This window comes from Aspergillus niger, assembly GCF_000002855.4.
Source record: "Aspergillus niger supercontig An15".
NCBI lineage: Eukaryota > Fungi > Ascomycota > Eurotiomycetes > Eurotiales > Aspergillaceae > Aspergillus > Aspergillus niger.
Genome location: NT_166530.1, coordinates 580,884 through 597,185, shown reverse-complemented (window position 1 = coordinate 597,185; position 16,302 = coordinate 580,884). Strand labels below are relative to the sequence as shown.

At 50.0% G+C, this 16,302-nt stretch overlaps 9 protein-coding genes across 9 annotated transcripts; 4 read left to right on the top strand and 5 right to left on the bottom strand.

Moving 5' to 3' along the window:
- Positions 1–74: 74 nt before the first annotated feature.
- Positions 75–326, top strand: An15g02250 (hypothetical protein; the record flags this gene model as incomplete). The annotated part of the gene is made up of 1 exon (XM_059744529.1): positions 75–326. The coding sequence occupies one exon, from the start codon at positions 75–77 to the stop codon at positions 324–326; it is 252 nt and encodes an 83-aa protein (XP_059602470.1).
- An 871-nt stretch (positions 327–1,197) lies between these two features.
- An15g02240 (hypothetical protein) lies at positions 1,198–1,874 on the bottom strand (the record flags this gene model as incomplete). Its single annotated transcript, XM_059744528.1, has 4 exons — positions 1,198–1,336; positions 1,406–1,536; positions 1,584–1,685; positions 1,767–1,874. 4 exons carry the CDS (start codon positions 1,872–1,874, stop codon positions 1,198–1,200), a joined length of 480 nt encoding a protein of 159 aa, XP_059602469.1.
- Positions 1,875–2,105: 231 nt separating this feature from the next.
- An15g02230 (hypothetical protein) lies at positions 2,106–2,974 on the top strand (the record flags this gene model as incomplete). The annotated part of the gene is made up of 3 exons (XM_059744527.1): positions 2,106–2,116; positions 2,240–2,279; positions 2,657–2,974. 3 exons carry the CDS (start codon positions 2,106–2,108, stop codon positions 2,972–2,974), a joined length of 369 nt encoding a protein of 122 aa, XP_059602468.1.
- A 454-nt stretch (positions 2,975–3,428) lies between these two features.
- On the bottom strand, positions 3,429–3,930 carry An15g02220 (hypothetical protein; the record flags this gene model as incomplete). Its single annotated transcript, XM_059744526.1, has 2 exons — positions 3,429–3,703; positions 3,789–3,930. 2 exons carry the CDS (start codon positions 3,928–3,930, stop codon positions 3,429–3,431), a joined length of 417 nt encoding a protein of 138 aa, XP_059602467.1.
- Positions 3,931–6,169: 2,239 nt separating this feature from the next.
- On the top strand, positions 6,170–8,165 carry An15g02210 (uncharacterized protein; the record flags this gene model as incomplete). Its single annotated transcript, XM_059744525.1, has 6 exons — positions 6,170–6,415; positions 6,475–6,516; positions 6,571–6,652; positions 6,712–6,945; positions 7,013–7,483; positions 7,546–8,165. 6 exons carry the CDS (start codon positions 6,170–6,172, stop codon positions 8,163–8,165), a joined length of 1,695 nt encoding a protein of 564 aa, XP_059602466.1.
- A 340-nt stretch (positions 8,166–8,505) lies between these two features.
- Positions 8,506–10,445, bottom strand: An15g02200 (uncharacterized protein; the record flags this gene model as incomplete). Its single annotated transcript, XM_001396722.3, has 3 exons — positions 8,506–9,909; positions 9,974–10,317; positions 10,385–10,445. The coding sequence occupies 3 exons, from the start codon at positions 10,443–10,445 to the stop codon at positions 8,506–8,508; spliced, it is 1,809 nt and encodes a 602-aa protein (XP_001396759.1).
- Positions 10,446–11,020: 575 nt separating this feature from the next.
- Positions 11,021–12,722, bottom strand: An15g02190 (uncharacterized protein; the record flags this gene model as incomplete). The annotated part of the gene is made up of 2 exons (XM_001396721.1): positions 11,021–12,359; positions 12,421–12,722. The coding sequence occupies 2 exons, from the start codon at positions 12,720–12,722 to the stop codon at positions 11,021–11,023; spliced, it is 1,641 nt and encodes a 546-aa protein (XP_001396758.1).
- Positions 12,723–13,805: 1,083 nt separating this feature from the next.
- Positions 13,806–15,238, bottom strand: An15g02180 (uncharacterized protein; the record flags this gene model as incomplete). Its single annotated transcript, XM_059744524.1, has 3 exons — positions 13,806–14,688; positions 14,779–15,137; positions 15,203–15,238. The coding sequence occupies 3 exons, from the start codon at positions 15,236–15,238 to the stop codon at positions 13,806–13,808; spliced, it is 1,278 nt and encodes a 425-aa protein (XP_059602465.1).
- Positions 15,239–15,309: 71 nt separating this feature from the next.
- On the top strand, positions 15,310–16,206 carry An15g02170 (hypothetical protein; the record flags this gene model as incomplete). Its single annotated transcript, XM_059744523.1, has 3 exons — positions 15,310–15,414; positions 15,583–15,642; positions 15,772–16,206. 3 exons carry the CDS (start codon positions 15,310–15,312, stop codon positions 16,204–16,206), a joined length of 600 nt encoding a protein of 199 aa, XP_059602464.1.
- Positions 16,207–16,302: the final 96 nt, after the last annotated feature.

Here is a 16,302-nt window from a genome sequence, read left to right as displayed (position 1 = left end):
TCTCACTGACTACTCTACTATCCCTAAAAGCCAAACAATTTAAACGAACACTTCCCTTACCCCAGCCTTCAACAATGCGTTTTACTTCCTTCGCCATTGCCACTGCCTTTTTGGCTACCATGGTCTCCGCAACTCCAGTGGCCGAGCCTGAGCCCAACCCGGTTGAACTGGCTGCTCGGGCCAAGTACACCATCCACTGCAGTGGCGGTCAGAACCCTGATTCTCACTGCTTGACTCCCCATTCGAAGTGTGACTCTTATGGCACGTACCTGGTTGAGTCTGGTTACAAGGAGCAGTGCAAGAAGTGTGGATGCGTGAAAGAGTAGACCTTCGATCCTCGAAAAGGTATTTGTTAGCTGCATCGGGAACAGGAAGGATGGGTGTTTTGCTAACATGAGAAGTTATAGTATGAACAGAAGCCGGATATAGGAAGGAGGATGAAGAATGATAAGGGAGATTAACGGAGGATGTGGTGGTCTACAGTGGGGAGATGTCTGTGTGCCAGAAAACTGCTTGGGATAAAGAACAGTGGATGAATTGCTTGGCTCAACACTCATGTTTTAACCCAGTGCTAGAACATAGAAATCATATTGTCTACTGTTCAGATCGTGGCCCATTAAACACGGTATGGATGCTTGGCCGAACCAGGCAAGAATAAAGATGGGATATCGTGAGGACATATTTCGCTTATACGTAGGCACGCACGATGAAGCCTCAACATGTACAGCACTCGGGCGTCTATTGTAGTACTACGCAGGGCTTCATATAACACAAGTTCTGCTTATAACATTTGTTTCTTTGTTGACATAGTCTGGATCCTGTACTCTAAATATCACATGGCTTCCATAACGGCTCATCAGATTGTAGTTGTCCTCCGTAACAAGAGATCTTCCTGGATCGAAGGCGGGGTAGTCTTCGATAGTTCCTACTCACTTGAATCTAGGGCTGCTCGTATCTAATCTGGCATTAAGCTTGTAGTCGATTGCACGCCTAATATTGAGCACTAAATGAATAAGCTGATCAGGATACATGTTGCGTTATTTTCAAATGGGCACTCGGCAGTCTGATTACCATTAGGAATTTCTGCGCCCACCATGGCTCCCAGAACAAATCCTGGTTCCCAATTTCCTCACAACCCAAGTTCACCAGTTCATGCTCAAAACAGCATCAGATACATGGCATCAACAATATAATAGATCAAACGGCGAGCAGGCTTCTTCCTCGATCGGTAGTAATACTCTGCCTCTCTCTGATGGCCAGATAGTCTGACCCCAGTCTACGCAGCTCGCACCGGCCATCTTCTTCCATTACAATGTCCTTTGACAAGAACATTGTCCTGCAACTCCAGCAGCCGTATGCGGGCTTTATGTGCCAGAAAACACGACGCCAAAGTCCTCCAAATCACCAGAATGTCCGTGTATGCGGATCTCTGGTATTATTGACATTGTTCATGGAGTGTAACGGATCACTACCAGAAGCGAAGTCTACAGCAGTCCTCCCCATAGAAGAGGAAGCCACAGGCTGGTAATTCGGATTCTGTATCGTCTTAATCCAAGCAGCTTTTTGGTCGTTCATTGTCATACATTTTCGAGACGCTTTAGAGCCACCCATATCACGGCGGACATGCCAGACTGGGTACCTTTCCCTTTGTTCGCTCCCTCTTGTTCATCCATCTTCTCCAAGGCCTTGCTTTGCCCATGACGAAAATTAATTATTGCGAGAACGAGTTAGCACTTAAGGGAGATCAGATCCATTAGTGAGTAAACCTTAGCTAGAGCATAGGGGGCTTGCTGCGGCGAAAATGGCGCAAGGCTATTAGCCCTGGTTACATGGGCCGCCACGTGAAGGCCTTTCTGTTTCTTGGAACCGCTCATCTTTCGAGTCCAGACAATAGCCCTTTCGGGGAGAGTATAAAAGACAGAGTCATCTCATTTGCCCGCAGAGCAAATACATATGTACAATCACACCAGGCAAGATGCTGCTCGAGGTCTTGTTTGATATCTCGATCAACGGCTGGCTATGTGCCCAATGGCACGGCCAAGCTTGCAGGATCTCATACGCCGGAAGGTTGGGCAATAGTAGAAGTCGATGAGAGCCGTGCCAACATGGGTGACAGGTATAGATGACATCTCACAGACGTGTCGCGTCGATGTCGCTTGCCAAAGCGTCTGCTTCTTCTTGATGCACTGATAGCACCGGCGCATGTCCTTTGAAGTAGGATACCTATGTGCGAAGGTAGAGGTGAGGATGCCGATGAGTTCATTGTACATTTCTTGAATGTATGCATCCAATATGGGATCCGACTCATATCAACGGAGTACATAAACATGTCCTCGAGAAGATGCGTCTTGTCTTGTTCAAAGCAGAAGGCAACCACAAGAAATATGTCTGAGTGAAGCACCAAGGATTTGGGGAGTATTGTTTTGAACAGATTTTCATATCTGCACCCCACCAACGAAATACTAACCCAATCTTCCATACGCCTATGAGACGCACATATCTGAGACCATGAATCTTTCCTGTCGCTGATTTGACGGTGAGATCGTGTTCCGACAAGTATTGCCAGAGGAAGACAAGCTTTGCTTTCGAAGAAATTGGAATCGACAACGGCTTTTTAGGAAATGTCTTTCTTCTGCACTACCATAATCTTCTGTAGACGAACATAATAGGGCTGCACAAGCCAGCATCCCAGAAGCGCCCCCGCTTATTCAATATCGGAGCCACAACTGAGCGCGCGACAGATTATTGGGAAGCATCGAACACGGGAGACCAAATCTCTCAACGGCATTGCTTCGACTATATGGCCGATGTCCCTGACACAATCACAAGAGGTATAGGAATACTTTATGTGCCACAAGAGCCCGGAAGACCAGCAGTGCCGCATTACTTTGGCACATTCGAAATTTCTCAGCTGTTCTGCGGACCGACAAGTAACTTCCCATTAACGTATAACCAGCCATCGCCAGTTGGTTAAGATAGTCGACCTTGAGAGACTCCTCATTTGGGACGTACACCCCCCTTGGCACCCTCCACGTGACATTTCAGTCCGAGTGTACTCCCTACTCTATCTGGCGGGATCGTCGTCGGGGACAGAATGATCCATGTCATGCCCACTCAATTAATAAACGGCGCATTAGTGTACGCTGGATATCGCTGTACATCTGCTGGTACCGTAAGACACGCCTCGCGTTTTTTTTCTAATGAGGGGGGTGACATCTGTTCCTGACAGACTCGGCATGTCATGCGTATGAATTGGCCGAGTATTGAGCCTGTAAATGGTCATGTCATAGTGCTCCTGGTACGTACTGGCAGCCATGGGCTGCTCACATTTCCTGTTCTGTATACTGTTAGGAGACTGTATCCAAATTGCGTTTTGCGATGTCACTGTCGAGGACGGCGAGTTTGATACTGTAGTGTTCGAGGTACCGCTATAGTATAGGACACTCGCCCAAATTACGACTCTTCTTGGTAGGTAGTCTATCAGACAACCAAGCGAACTGTATTCCTCCAAGGAAAATCCAGACAGTGAGGTGTTGACCGGACTGGTTGATCCTGATAACTTGCGAAGGCAAATTCGAGAAGGCACCTTCCTTAGGACTAGCGGTGGATTGATCAGAAGGTGATATTCTCGCCGTTTCCATAGACCCTGTTTGCTGTAGTACTCCACGTGCAGCATATATCGTCGTCAGAACAGATGGTGCACCTGCTTTGTAGTGACCATATGTGTTTGAACCTTATGCCCAGGGAGTAGCCGGACGTAATTGCGCTTCCTGCTTCATCTAACTAACCCTGGTAGCCACACCAGCTATGTGCGGCCCATTGAGTGCCAGAAGAAGTTGCAAAAGCAAATGAGGAGACGGTGTATTGACTTCTCTTGCCATTGCCCGCAAACAGGGCATAACTGCTTGCAGTGATGTGCTGTTCCGTCATGATGCAACTTCAGTGAAATTGAGACGATTGTAACTCATCATCGCATCTCACATGGAAAGGTTGTACACCCAACAATTAGACCTCAACATATTTCACGGATATTCCTGCAAGATATATAATAAAGCCATCACTCCACTTTGGTAGATATGTTAGCCAACCGGGTTTGAGCGAGTTTCTTGAATGGACTCATTAAGGGTAGGATCAATTCTGATGTCCACAATTGGTCCCTATTTGCCAGATGTAGGCCCAGAGAATTCGGTATCTTGCAGATTTGCGATGCTATCCCGGTTTCCAGTAAACTATTAGGTTCGGCTCGGTCACACCAGACAGACACGACTGACCCATGCGCTGCCAGGAATCCTGATAGGCCTAGCAGTCCCGCGTGCACATATCGGCTTGGTAGAAAAGGATAGCCGTGAATGTATAATCTTTCAGATGACGGTTAAATGCGTTTCTGTATGGTGAGAAGCTGTGTAGATGGGAGATGAGCTGTAAATGGCTTCGCAGTGGCAACCTCTAGGCTGCTGCAGGCCGGAATACTGCATGGCGTGATTTTCGTCGTGAATCTTGTTCATATACAGGTGTAAAACACACGTAAGGAAAATCTTGTTATAGCAGGGTTGAAAACAGTTGCTAGAATTGGCAGTGACTGTTGCGGTTGCAAGGGTTTATTTTGCACCCTTGAAGTACACTGCGCTTGGTCAAAGGCAAATCACCCCATCAAGTAATAAATATATATCTCTGTTATCAAGTCGGCTCCTCTAGTAGTGCAGCCTCAGTACAGACAACAGGGACTAACAGCACTCTTGCTGTTGAGCTTGAGCGCACCTCACCTTTCTCTCCGGCCTCTTTCGTATTTGGCATTTCAATGGCCTGTTATGGGACTTCTGAGCCTGCTTGATTGAGTGATATGGTAGTGCGAGCGCAAAAAAGGTGATTTTCAAACACCATGATGCAAAGTCAGAGGTAAGTGCGAGAGGGAGATCAGGAGGAGGAGAGCTTTATATAAGGCCGCGTAGGCGGCAGAGACGGCAAGACATCTGGTGAAGTACCAGCATTCAGTGAATTTTATAACAGTATTATTTGTCATCACGACTCTGCATTGCCTTTAATAAGCTCGGCGTAATTTGGTAGGGACCCTAGGTTTGGATAGCCCCAGGGGGGCTTGGTGTCGGTTGTGGAGCTTGCTGCCCGAGATTCATTTTACACCTAGTCAGGGATCCGGGCGGGTTTTATACCTCCCTGGAGGCGGAATGTACCTTTGTTATCACTGAAAATTCCGGCCATTTTGTTCTATTTTACTGGCTATGGGGTTTGCCACTATCGCTCACATCCTCGCAAGGCACCTCCCGATACTGCAGTCAAACGTGGGAGTTGCCGATAGAAACTACAAGATCAAATCTCGTTCCCTGGGTTGGACGGTCACATTCGGTGAAAGAGGTTTATCTTCGCTCCAACCAGCCTTTCATGTCGGGCGCTCAGTGCATAAGATCCAAGCAATTTTAAGCACTGTACTCCACTAGTCACACTGTTTTAGCAGTGCATGCTTCTGAATCAGGACTAAACTCCGATTTTTCTCAGTGAATACTGCTAAAGACAATTATGATCCTACAGACTATCTCTGTGAAAAAGCGCAGTTAACTTCTCGTCAATCATGAAGCCATTTTGAGCCTTTCTCCGTCAATCATTCACCCCTACTGTTGACTATATCAGCCCTAAGGGAATAAAACATTTGCCGTAGAGGTGAACTATAACTCAATCAATGACTGAAAGCTTAACGTATCTCACAATTCATCTCACCGTGAAGAGTCATTTACATTTACGATCCAGCCAGGCCGCGCTGACATCAGCAGGCGTGAGAGCGCATCCATGCTTGCTCGGACATAAGCCGAATCCATTGCATGATGCGACCTTCCCGAAAGAGTATGGGTGTCCGAACTGACCATGTCAGTGGCCCCATATGGCTCTCAACTACACGAACACAGACCTTTATCAGTCCCGGTCCCCACAACTTAAATCCGGAGATGCGGGGGTGCAGGAATGGAACACGGATACATGTGTGGAATGTAGGACCAAACAAATTGGCTGTCGTGGACATTCGACTCGACTTGACCCCTCAATGCGCTGGCCGGAGGACTGAGCCATAGGGTATAAGAACACCGTGATCACTCATGCCTCGTTATCGCTTTTCTATCATTATGTCTCGATATCAGGAAGACATAGCATGACCGTGAACACGATGAAGGGAATGCTCCCGACGCTTAGTTGGTTGGCACTGGGCATGGCCAGCCTGGCAACCTGCACCAACCCAGTAGCCCAGACAAAGAACGGAAGTTATTATGGTGTCTACATGCCTCAGTATAATGAGGATTATTTTCTTGGAATTCCATTTGCTAAGCCCCCGTTGGCACACTTGCGTTGGGCCAACCCCGAGAGTCTTAATGAGTCTTGGTCGGGATTGCGCCCTGCTACCGGCTATGCGATGGTAAGTAGCCTGAACAGACTGCTAAACGACCATGTACTTACTAACAGCGCGTGTGATAGGAATGTATAGGTTACGGCAGTGATCAAAAAGGTTATCTGCAGGTGAGGATTTGACGCCACTTTCTTTACGCTGTTCTCTACTAACCAGCAAAATAGAGCGAGGACTGTCTCTACCTAAACGTGGTCCGTCCCGCTGAATACGACAATGCCAGTCTTCCAGTCCTTGTATGGATTCATGGTATGTAGTGAAATCTACCTCAACGACAAGTTACTCCCGACGCTGAATGAACAAAACAGGCGGTGGCTTCGCACAAGGCGGCACTCCCGACCTTCGATACAATCTTACATTTATTGTTGAACACTCGGTCAATATCGGCCAGCCAATTATCGCAGTGAGCGTTGCCTATCGTCTCGGTCCTTGGGGTTTCTTCAATGGGGTCGAGCTCGCCAATGAGGGATCGTTAAATCTCGGGCTGAAGGACCAGCGCTTGGCCCTGCATTGGGTGAAAGAGAACATTGCAGGTTTCGGTGGTGGGTTTCCATAAAGCTATTAAACGTACACAGTCCAAAATTACTAATGACAGTCACTCCTATACAGGCGACCCTAGTAAAGTCGTGATTTACGGACAAAGTGCCGGCTCCGAAAGCGTGGGATACCAAATCCGCGCGTACAACGGCCGAGATGACGGGCTCTTCCGCGGAGGCATGATGGAGTCCGGCGCGGTGTTACCTGGCAGTGCCTTGAACCTCACCTGGACATATGAGCCTTGGTTCCAGCAAATAGCAGACGAGGCAGGATGTTCCCAGACCACCCGCAAACTGGACTGTCTACGCCGCACGCCCTTCACAGTCCTAAACAACATTCTGAACACCACCGCCAACGACACGACGCCTTACAACTGGAGGCCCACAGTGGACGGTGACTTCGTAGCGCGATATCCCAGCGAGCAACTCGACACAGGAGACTTCGTCAAAGTACCAATCATAATCGGCTACACCACGGACGAAGGAACAACAGAGTGCCCAGAACCAGTGAACACCACCGCCGAATTAAAAGAATACCTCAGCTGTACGTACCTCCTTCCCTTCCTCCCTTATCCCCCCATCCCCATCCCAATAACACCAACCCAGCAACAACAACCTACGGCTGGGCCCTCGACTCACAGGTAGTATCCTCGCTCCTGGACCTCTACCCCAACACCACCTCCTTCGGCATCCCATCATCCGAAGAACTCGGCGGCAACGTCACCTTCCCACAGCCCTACGGCGCCGCATTCCGCCAGACGGCAGCATACTACGGCGACGCCCAGTTCATAGCCGCGACGCGCTACACCTGTGAGCTATGGGCGGCACATAACCTGACAGCATATTGCTACCGATTCAACACCAAGACAGACGATTACAACAGGGAAGAAGGCGTGGCGCATTTCTCGGACGTGATCTTCATCTTCAACAACCTTAATGGTTATGGGTTCAGTCCGAACCCGTTCACCAATGCTCCAGAGAGCTATACTGAGCTTAGCTACCTCATGTCCGGCTCGTGGATCAGCTTCACTAATAGTCTGGATCCTAATAAGTGGACTGGTCGCGGAAGGAACGCTACGAAGACGGAGAATTGGCCCGTGTATGATCTGGAGAATCCCTTGAGTATGATCTGGGATGCGAATGTCACTTCGTATGCGGCGCCGGATACTTGGCGTAAGGAGGGTATTGCGTTGATTAATGCTAATCGGAGGGCGTATCAGAGGTGAATGTGGTGTAGCTTGCAGCCGTTGCCTACTTGTTCGACTTTCAAACTCAAAACTTTCTATTGAGAGAGAAAATTGTGCGAGGAAAGTACTACCGCGGGCAGAACACTCTGCGCACAGGTCCATATCTACAAACTCACTGAACAGAGTCTATAGCAGATTAGGTAGATTGTCAAGCTTACATACAGACATAACCCCACCACAATATCGTGGTAAGATAGCACATTTCTTTAAAGAAGAAAAAAAAAGATGAATACATATAATCGGCTACGTCAATAATTCAAAACAGAATATGTCAGCTGTGCACACATCCGACCATTACACTAGTAAAGTGAGCGGCGGCTCACTGGCTGACAGGAAGCCCAAGGTCTTTCATAATAATAGTAGCTGCCTTCTCACCAATTGCATAAGCAGTGGTGGCTGCGTTTGCGCCAATGTTTTGAGGTACGATGCTCAGATCTACGAGCTTCAGGCCTTCAATCCCATGAACATTGAGGTCTGCATCAACCACGCCACCATCAGCCTGCGCGCCCATCTTGCAAGTACCGAGTGAATGCCAGGTAGTGCCGACATTCTTGCGCACCCAGCCCTCAATGACCTTGTCGTCCTCTGCAGTGTATTGGATGTCCGAAATGTTCTTGTCATTCGGCTTGTCCAGCCTGACAAGAGCCGCGGCCGAATCCTCGGCAAACGGTGGATGGGCGCCAACAAACTCTCCGCGGTATACATCCATTCTGCGGACGATTTCTCGCTGCTTCTTGTACGCCCAGATGAGTTTTGTGACATCCAAGTCACTTTTCAAGAATCCAGTTTCAAAGGCGATATCCGCGTCGGGGTCGGGGCTTGTGATGTGGACATGGCCTCTGGCGTAGGGGTAGACGGTGAACAAAGAGGTCGCGAGGTATTGTCCTGGCTCAACGGTGGATGGGTCACCAGGGAACCCGCCCAGTAAAGCCATTAGCGCCAGGGGCTTGTTGGGAGTGTGGAGGTAGTCTCTTGCGTATGCCGCCTCGAATTCAGGTCCCAGGGCAGTGACATCGGCCTCAGTGGGACGCAGCTTGCAGGAGGCATCTTGGCCATTCCACCCCATAATTGGTGCATTTGACTTGATTAATTCTTCCATGTTAATTCTACCGGCCAGGGGGGCGTCAAACGTCTCGTTTGGCTCCAAGGCACTGTGGTATGTTTGAATCAAGAGATGATGATCCTGGTAGTTCCGGCCGATTCCAGGGAGATGGGCGACAACAGGAACGCCCACCTTGTTGAGAATGGCTTCGTCGCCGAGACCGGACCTCTCGAGGAGCAATGGGGTTCCGAGAGCGCCACAGGAACCAATTACGAGCTTCCTGGCCTTGACGCGTTGAACCTTGTTGTCTTCCTTTTGGAAGGCAGGGTTTGGCTTGAACTCAACACCCACCGCTCGTTTGCCCTCGAAAAGGATCTTGATAACCTTGGTCTCAACGAGGACGTGGAGGTTCGGATGTGCTCCATCTTCCAGCTTCGGATGCAAGTAGTTACTGGCAGCATCCTGGCGGCGGCCCTTTGAGTCGACAAAGCGGAGGGCACGTTGAACGCCGTTGCTAGTGTCGAGGTCTTGAAGATCGTTGACGGTCGGGTACCCTACCTCGTTGGCGGCAGCAATGAATTGATCTGCCGCACGCTCAGAGTAGAATGTTCCCTTAGACACAACAATAGGGCCATCTTTTCCATGAACAGAATCCGGGCCAGGGCCTTGATATGTCTCAAGCTACAACAAGGTCATGGCGGGTTAGTCAACACTGTAGTACATACTCGCAAATCCAATCACCTACCTTCTTCAAGTAAGGAATCATTTCATCCGTGGACCATCCCGGAGTGGCCCACGAATCCCAATCGTGGCGTTGAGCACGACTGTACATCATCAAGTTAATTGACGAACCGCCGCCCAGAACACCACCGGTTGGGACGATCATTTCGCGGTTGTCCAACTGGGGCTCCGCATTTCCCTTGTAAAACAGGGTTGCGGTACTGGTGGGAAGTAGTGCAGTTGGGAAAAGGAGCGGGAAGGCAATCATGTGGTTGCCCTTATTGTTCTGTCCGCCCTCTACTACGAGGATGGACAGCGAGGGGTCGGCATCGGCGAGCCTGGACGCAACGACGCACCCCGCGGTACCGCCTAACAAGAGAGGAAAAGAGCTCGTTAGGATAAACTTATGAAGAGGGGGAGAGGTGGATGAACAAACCGCCGGCGATGATGATGTCGACCTCGTCGATGCCTTCGGGGAGCCGAGTGTAAATGCCCATGTTGTTGGAATGTTGGATGTGATGGTGCGGGGGATGGTGATGGGATTGAATTGCGCGCAGTGGATGGGATCACGCTAGGCTTAATAGCTTCAGGCCGGTCGCCCGGCTGGCATCAACCCCGCGGGATGGCTGTGACGCGTGGATCCCTGTAAGCCTCTTAGTGCCCACCACTTCATTTTGGTGGACAAGGCTGCCCGGCTTGTTACCCACCACCTGCGGTCAGCAACAGGCGAGTGTCTCAGGTATGGCCGCGAGGTTTGCGGGGCGGGCTATACATCGCCCCCAGCTAATGACTAGGTTCATTCTGGGTAACATTGCGTTACGCCGGATGAGATGGTCCCTAGCTTGCCGTGCGCTATTTTGGGGGATGGATGCTACCTCGCTTGCGTGCCATTTGCTACTCCAAATCTTACTATAACTCGCATCTTGCTACGATGCACTTTCTGTAATGCTTTTCTAGGATACATACAAAGACTTATGACAATTATTATGGACTGAGAAGATTACAGTTCTATCATGCTAACACTAAAGTATGACGTAGATCCAAGTCAGCTTGGAGCAGACGAGGAAGTGTGTTATTGCAGCGCGGTGAAATCCAGCTTGTCGAATTTGAGAGGAAGGGCAATGAGGAAGCCAAGCCCTGCACCAAACAAATTCAGGTAAAACACAGAGGCCACGCTCTGCGTAACTGCGTTGGTGACCTGATCACGAACTTGTTCGGTCAACGTCGCGAACACGTTACTTCCCACTCCATCAATGGCGCCTCTGATTTCGCTAAGAGGAACGTTTGGTAGAATGTGCGATATCTCCTCCGTGGCATGGTTAACAAGAACAGAGGTGGCGATGCCCAGTGACAAGGCTAGACCACCCATCTGTGCACAAGAGAAGAACGCGGTAACATCCTTTCGTGCCGCCTGTGGACGCTTCAACTGGCCCACAGTATAGCCAAGCTGAATGACCGGTCCGACGCCGAAGCCCTGGATAATGGTATAGCCACAAATGGTAGCCCTAGATGTGTGCGTGTGGATGCTGGACAGCAGGCCGTTGCTGATAAGGAGCAGCACACTGGCCCAGATGAACCAGCATTTGTACCACGGAAACTTGACCAGAAGGCCCCCGCTGATGCCGGCACTGACCACAACGGATGCCACAAAAGGCAGCGTGTAGACTGCAGAGCGCATCGAAGAATCATGCAGCACAAACTGGAAAAACAGCGGCAGCGTGTAGATGGTCACGACAATGTCAGAAATTGCGACAATCGTCCAGATCCACAGGCCGACCACCAAGGGATCCTTGAAGAACTGCACGGGGAAGATACGATCTGACGTGAGAAGGTGGAATTTCTGCTGCAGAGCAAACATGATCCATAGCACAGCAGTGGCAATGTAAAGTCCAATCATCTGGCCACTATCCCAGCTGTACACGACGCCGCCAAAGCCCAGCAGCATGACTGTCGACACGACCGAGCCAAGAAACAGCACAGCACCCAGATGGTCAAATGCCTTGATCACGTCCATGATCCCCAGAGACACGCTAGGGGGCGCCGAAGGCATGATCCAGATACATGCGGGGGCGGCAACGGCGGCAATGCAGATGTTGATGTAAAAAGCCCATCGCCATGTTGCAGGCGAATCAGCAAACGCAGATCCGATAATGGGGCCGAGAATGGTTCCCAGGCTCCATGCCATTCCGACAATGTTGAGATACTGGTTTTGTTCTTTGGCTGTCGTCATTCCAGTAATCATGCTAATGGTGCCGACATAGATGCCGGAGCCGCCGGAGCCAGCCAGAGCGCGACCCGCGATGACAGCGCCAATGGACGACGCTGAGCCAATAACCGCAGATCCTACCTCGAAGATAAGCAGGGCGGCGAGAAAGACAAATTTGCCATTGAGGAACTTGTTGAGCTTTGCCCTGTAAACAGAAATGTTAGTAGTCGATTCGCCAAGTGCGCTCTGCTGCTTGATTATCTTACCAGATGGGATTTGTGCCAACTTCACCCATGGGATATGCCACTGAAACCCATGGTAGCATGTCTATGCGGTTGCCAAATGTGTCGACAATGGCAGGCCGCACCGTTGCTGTCACGGTATTGTCGAGGGCATACAGAAAAGTCGCCGATAACAGGGCAACGTTGACAACAAACCACGCAACACCCGTGATCTTGCGCCCGGTCACAGCATCAGCAGACCCCGACGGGTCACTGACGGTGGCATCCTGTAGAGACTTTTCAACATTGTCGCTTGTAGACGAAGCAGTTGTCTGTGTCGGCGGCATGATGCAGGTACGTTCCTGGCCAACTGATCCGTCTGTAGTCGCATCGGAAGGATTTAAGCCTGGAAGGAAGAGTGGGCTGGATTTGACCAGCCGTGCTGACAGGCTTGCACGGGGAATCCAAAAAGTTTCTCCCGGGTAAATGTAGATCACAACATAGAGTAATGGACAGTAACTGCCTAGCGAGTCAGTGGATAGCGCTTTTTATCATCAACATAGCCTTGTTGTGCCACATCGGTCCGCTGACAGGCACGGGGAATCAAGGAGTTTTCCTGTGTCACCGCCGATCACAACATACAAAGAATGGACAGCCACAGGTTAATTAACGACTGGATGGCGCTCTTGATCACAGCCTTGATGTGCCCCACCCCCTTGCACTAGTCGGGTGCGCCCGCAGCCCCAATTGTAGTCACTGAGCACTGAGCACACCCGGTTGTTCTGGCCCCAGCCTTGCCGCGCCCCCTCCTCAACCGCCAGCGTTACGGTTAGTGCTTACAGGAAGGACCCAGACAAGACAAAGGACCACATTCCCAATAAAGACGCTAGCATGGGTAGTAGTGGCTCGGTTTAATTACAGCCGCTTGCCTGGAGGTAACGAGACACCTCGCCAAAATCGGGCATCATTGCGCGACTGCAAGGTTCAAACAGCCTGAGCGGCTCACTCGCACCGCGTGGTCCAACACTGTGCATAACTCCCTGCTTGCTTCAGATCAGATGATGTAAGAGAGATTGAACATGTCAACAGGTCAACAGGTCAATAACAGAGAGAAAGATAATTAGAATGATAAAAATAAATGGCAAAAAGGGAAATATAAATGTCAAAAATCCAAATCATTTATACAGGTCCGAAACTTGAATTGTAGAAAGTATTGCTGATTAATATATGGTTATATACAAAGCTAACTAAACATGAGGTTATTGGCTATTATGTCAATGTCCATTTTCCTAGTAACCGATGCCTGTGTCAACTTCACAATTTCCGTTGAGATACTCATCCCACCTACTTGACCTCCTAGTTACTGTAGACGTCCAGTATGGGGTGGAACGACACCTCCCTAATAGAATGAGGCTATTCCTCGGCCTAATTTATTCGTCGTCGTACGCTTCACTCTTGAATGTGCTTGTGCGCAAGAGCGGAGCTTCGCCGTTGTACCAGGACAAGACGCGATCAACGCCGCACATAATCCAGTAGCGCACAGCAGCCACGAGGGCCGACGACATGGGGTATTGATAAAAGTCTCCATACCAGTTGCTCTGCAGGTAGTGCAGCCGCGAGTACCTAAGGACCTTGCTCTCCCACTGTTGCAGGGTTGTCTTGCCATTGACGAACTCAGCCGTGCGGAGGGCATGAAACGCCGCCTGGGTGCCGCTGAAGGCTGTGTGCGGACGGAACAGCGACAGTCCGTCGCCAACCAGCAGGACCTTGCCATCTTCAAAGGCTGCCTGATGTGAGCAGAAGTCGGTAATGACCTGAATAAAAGGACGCTGGATCTTCAGAAAGATCTCCAGCATTGGCTTGCTGAGTGGCAGGGCCTTGGCTTGCCTTGTTCGTTCAGCCCAGATATCTTGTCGCACACGACCGGACGGGACAATGTTGTGATGGCGATGGCCGTCGAGGCCGTCCTTTAAGATTTCGTCCAAGGATTCCTTCGTCTCGTTTGTGTACCAGAGGAAGTTGAGATACCTTTCGCCGGGCTCCAGCGATCCGTTCTTGCCGGGGATGGTGTACACGATGCAGTGCTGTTTGTCCATCATATACACAGTGACGCTGCGTCTGAAGAGGTGACGGGTTTCTTCCGACACCTCACTCTCCGGGACAGTGCCCCTCCAAGCAATGTAGCCAACGTATTTCCGCTCAACGTGGCCTTGGTACTTCTTCCGCACAAAAGAATCCGGGCCGTCTGCACCAATCACCAGGTCGGCCTGCATAGTGGCCTTGTCTCCTGATTTGCGGTCCAGCAACGTGAGGCTCATTGTCGTCTTCTTCTCGTCGCTGTCATCGTCGTCGTCAGGTTGTATTTCACGTTGAATATCGAGAACCTCCGTTTGAGCAAGATACACACCCTGGCCATCTTCTGGAGAGGGCAAAGGGGATGTAGGGTAGGTATCGCTTGCATAGCCACCAAAGTTACAACGAAGCCGGTAGTACATGGTATCCCAGTTTGTGATTTCTCGACGGCCATTGACAAAGGTCTTCAGCTTGTCGTCGCCCACAAGGGCCTGAATACGACGCGACTGGTGAGAGAAGATGCTCTGAACGCGATCGTATTTCTCGAGGAATTCCACAGCATCGAGTCCTAGACAAACGCCAGCCATGTGGCTTTCGCGTTCATTGTCTTCCTTTTCAATGACTGTCACATTATGCCCGTTTCGCTTCAGTGCCACGGCGGTCATTAGTCCCGCCAGAGAGCCTCCGATCTGCGAAACATGAGTTGTCAACGATGCCTTGGTTCCGTGTAACTGGAAGCGTAGGTAAAGCTTACTACAACAATGTTCAAAGGCGGTTGTGACGATGTCATTTTGTGGTGAAATCTATGATAGGTTATTAATCCTCGTTACTGACATGAGATTATTCCTAGTGTCAATTTACATGGATGGTGTTCTACTAATATGCAGGGTATACTTGGGGAGACAGTGTTCAGAGCTGATTCTGAGCTTGCAGGGAGCTTGGCGAGTTACTGAGAATGCGGCGCAAGTTTGAGCAGCTGATGAACGGATAGCTTGCTAAATCTGCCTTGCAACAACGAGGCTCCGGGCTGACATGACTGCAGGCAGACCCAAATTGTTTTTGTACAGACCCCACTGCATGTGAAATGATATTAACGCATTGTCTAATAGCGTCAACTCTTCGATTCATGCCTAGAGCACAGCCAGCTTCAAGTGGAGTAGTAAACTACCCGACGATGGCTGGCTCGTCCAGCTAGTGAGTATTAGGTAACTTAGTATAACGCTATATTAGACCTTTCGGCTTATACTCCACATAGACTAGTACTTACCGCGCTGATAGTAGTATATCGAAAAGGGAAGTGATATTCTCCACGGGGCAGAGTAGGAAAGAGGTAAGTATGGTATTACGGCTTCGCAAACCGCTCGCCGAAATCAGTGGTTGGCCCCTCGTGCGGCCCGTGCCACGTCAGCCTGCTGGGGGATTACGGTCGGTATACTAGTTCTACTGAGAGTCATCAGGTGTCCGACATACACCGTAGGCATATGGCTGGTGAGGGGTGATTTCAGCTTCTCATACACTGTTAAGGCCCCCCACCAATCATGCCAGCCTCTCGACCCCTGCAGACTTCTCGGAGGTTTGCCGGAGTCATCATGTTTGGACTGTGGACGGATTGATATGCCGAGCCTCTCACTCCCCTCAGCGGGCTCGCTTAAAATTGATTGCCTGCGGGCATGCAAGGGTGGATGCATGAATACGTACTTTGTAAATGAGCTGATGATAAGAATTGAGTCAGTCTTAATATTAGATAGGTGGAAGTGATTGATACTGATCTCGAGCACAGACAAGGCGAAAGTATAGTAAGATAGAAGTATTGTATCTATTCAAGAGATGCCATGAGTTAATTGATCCTCCGGT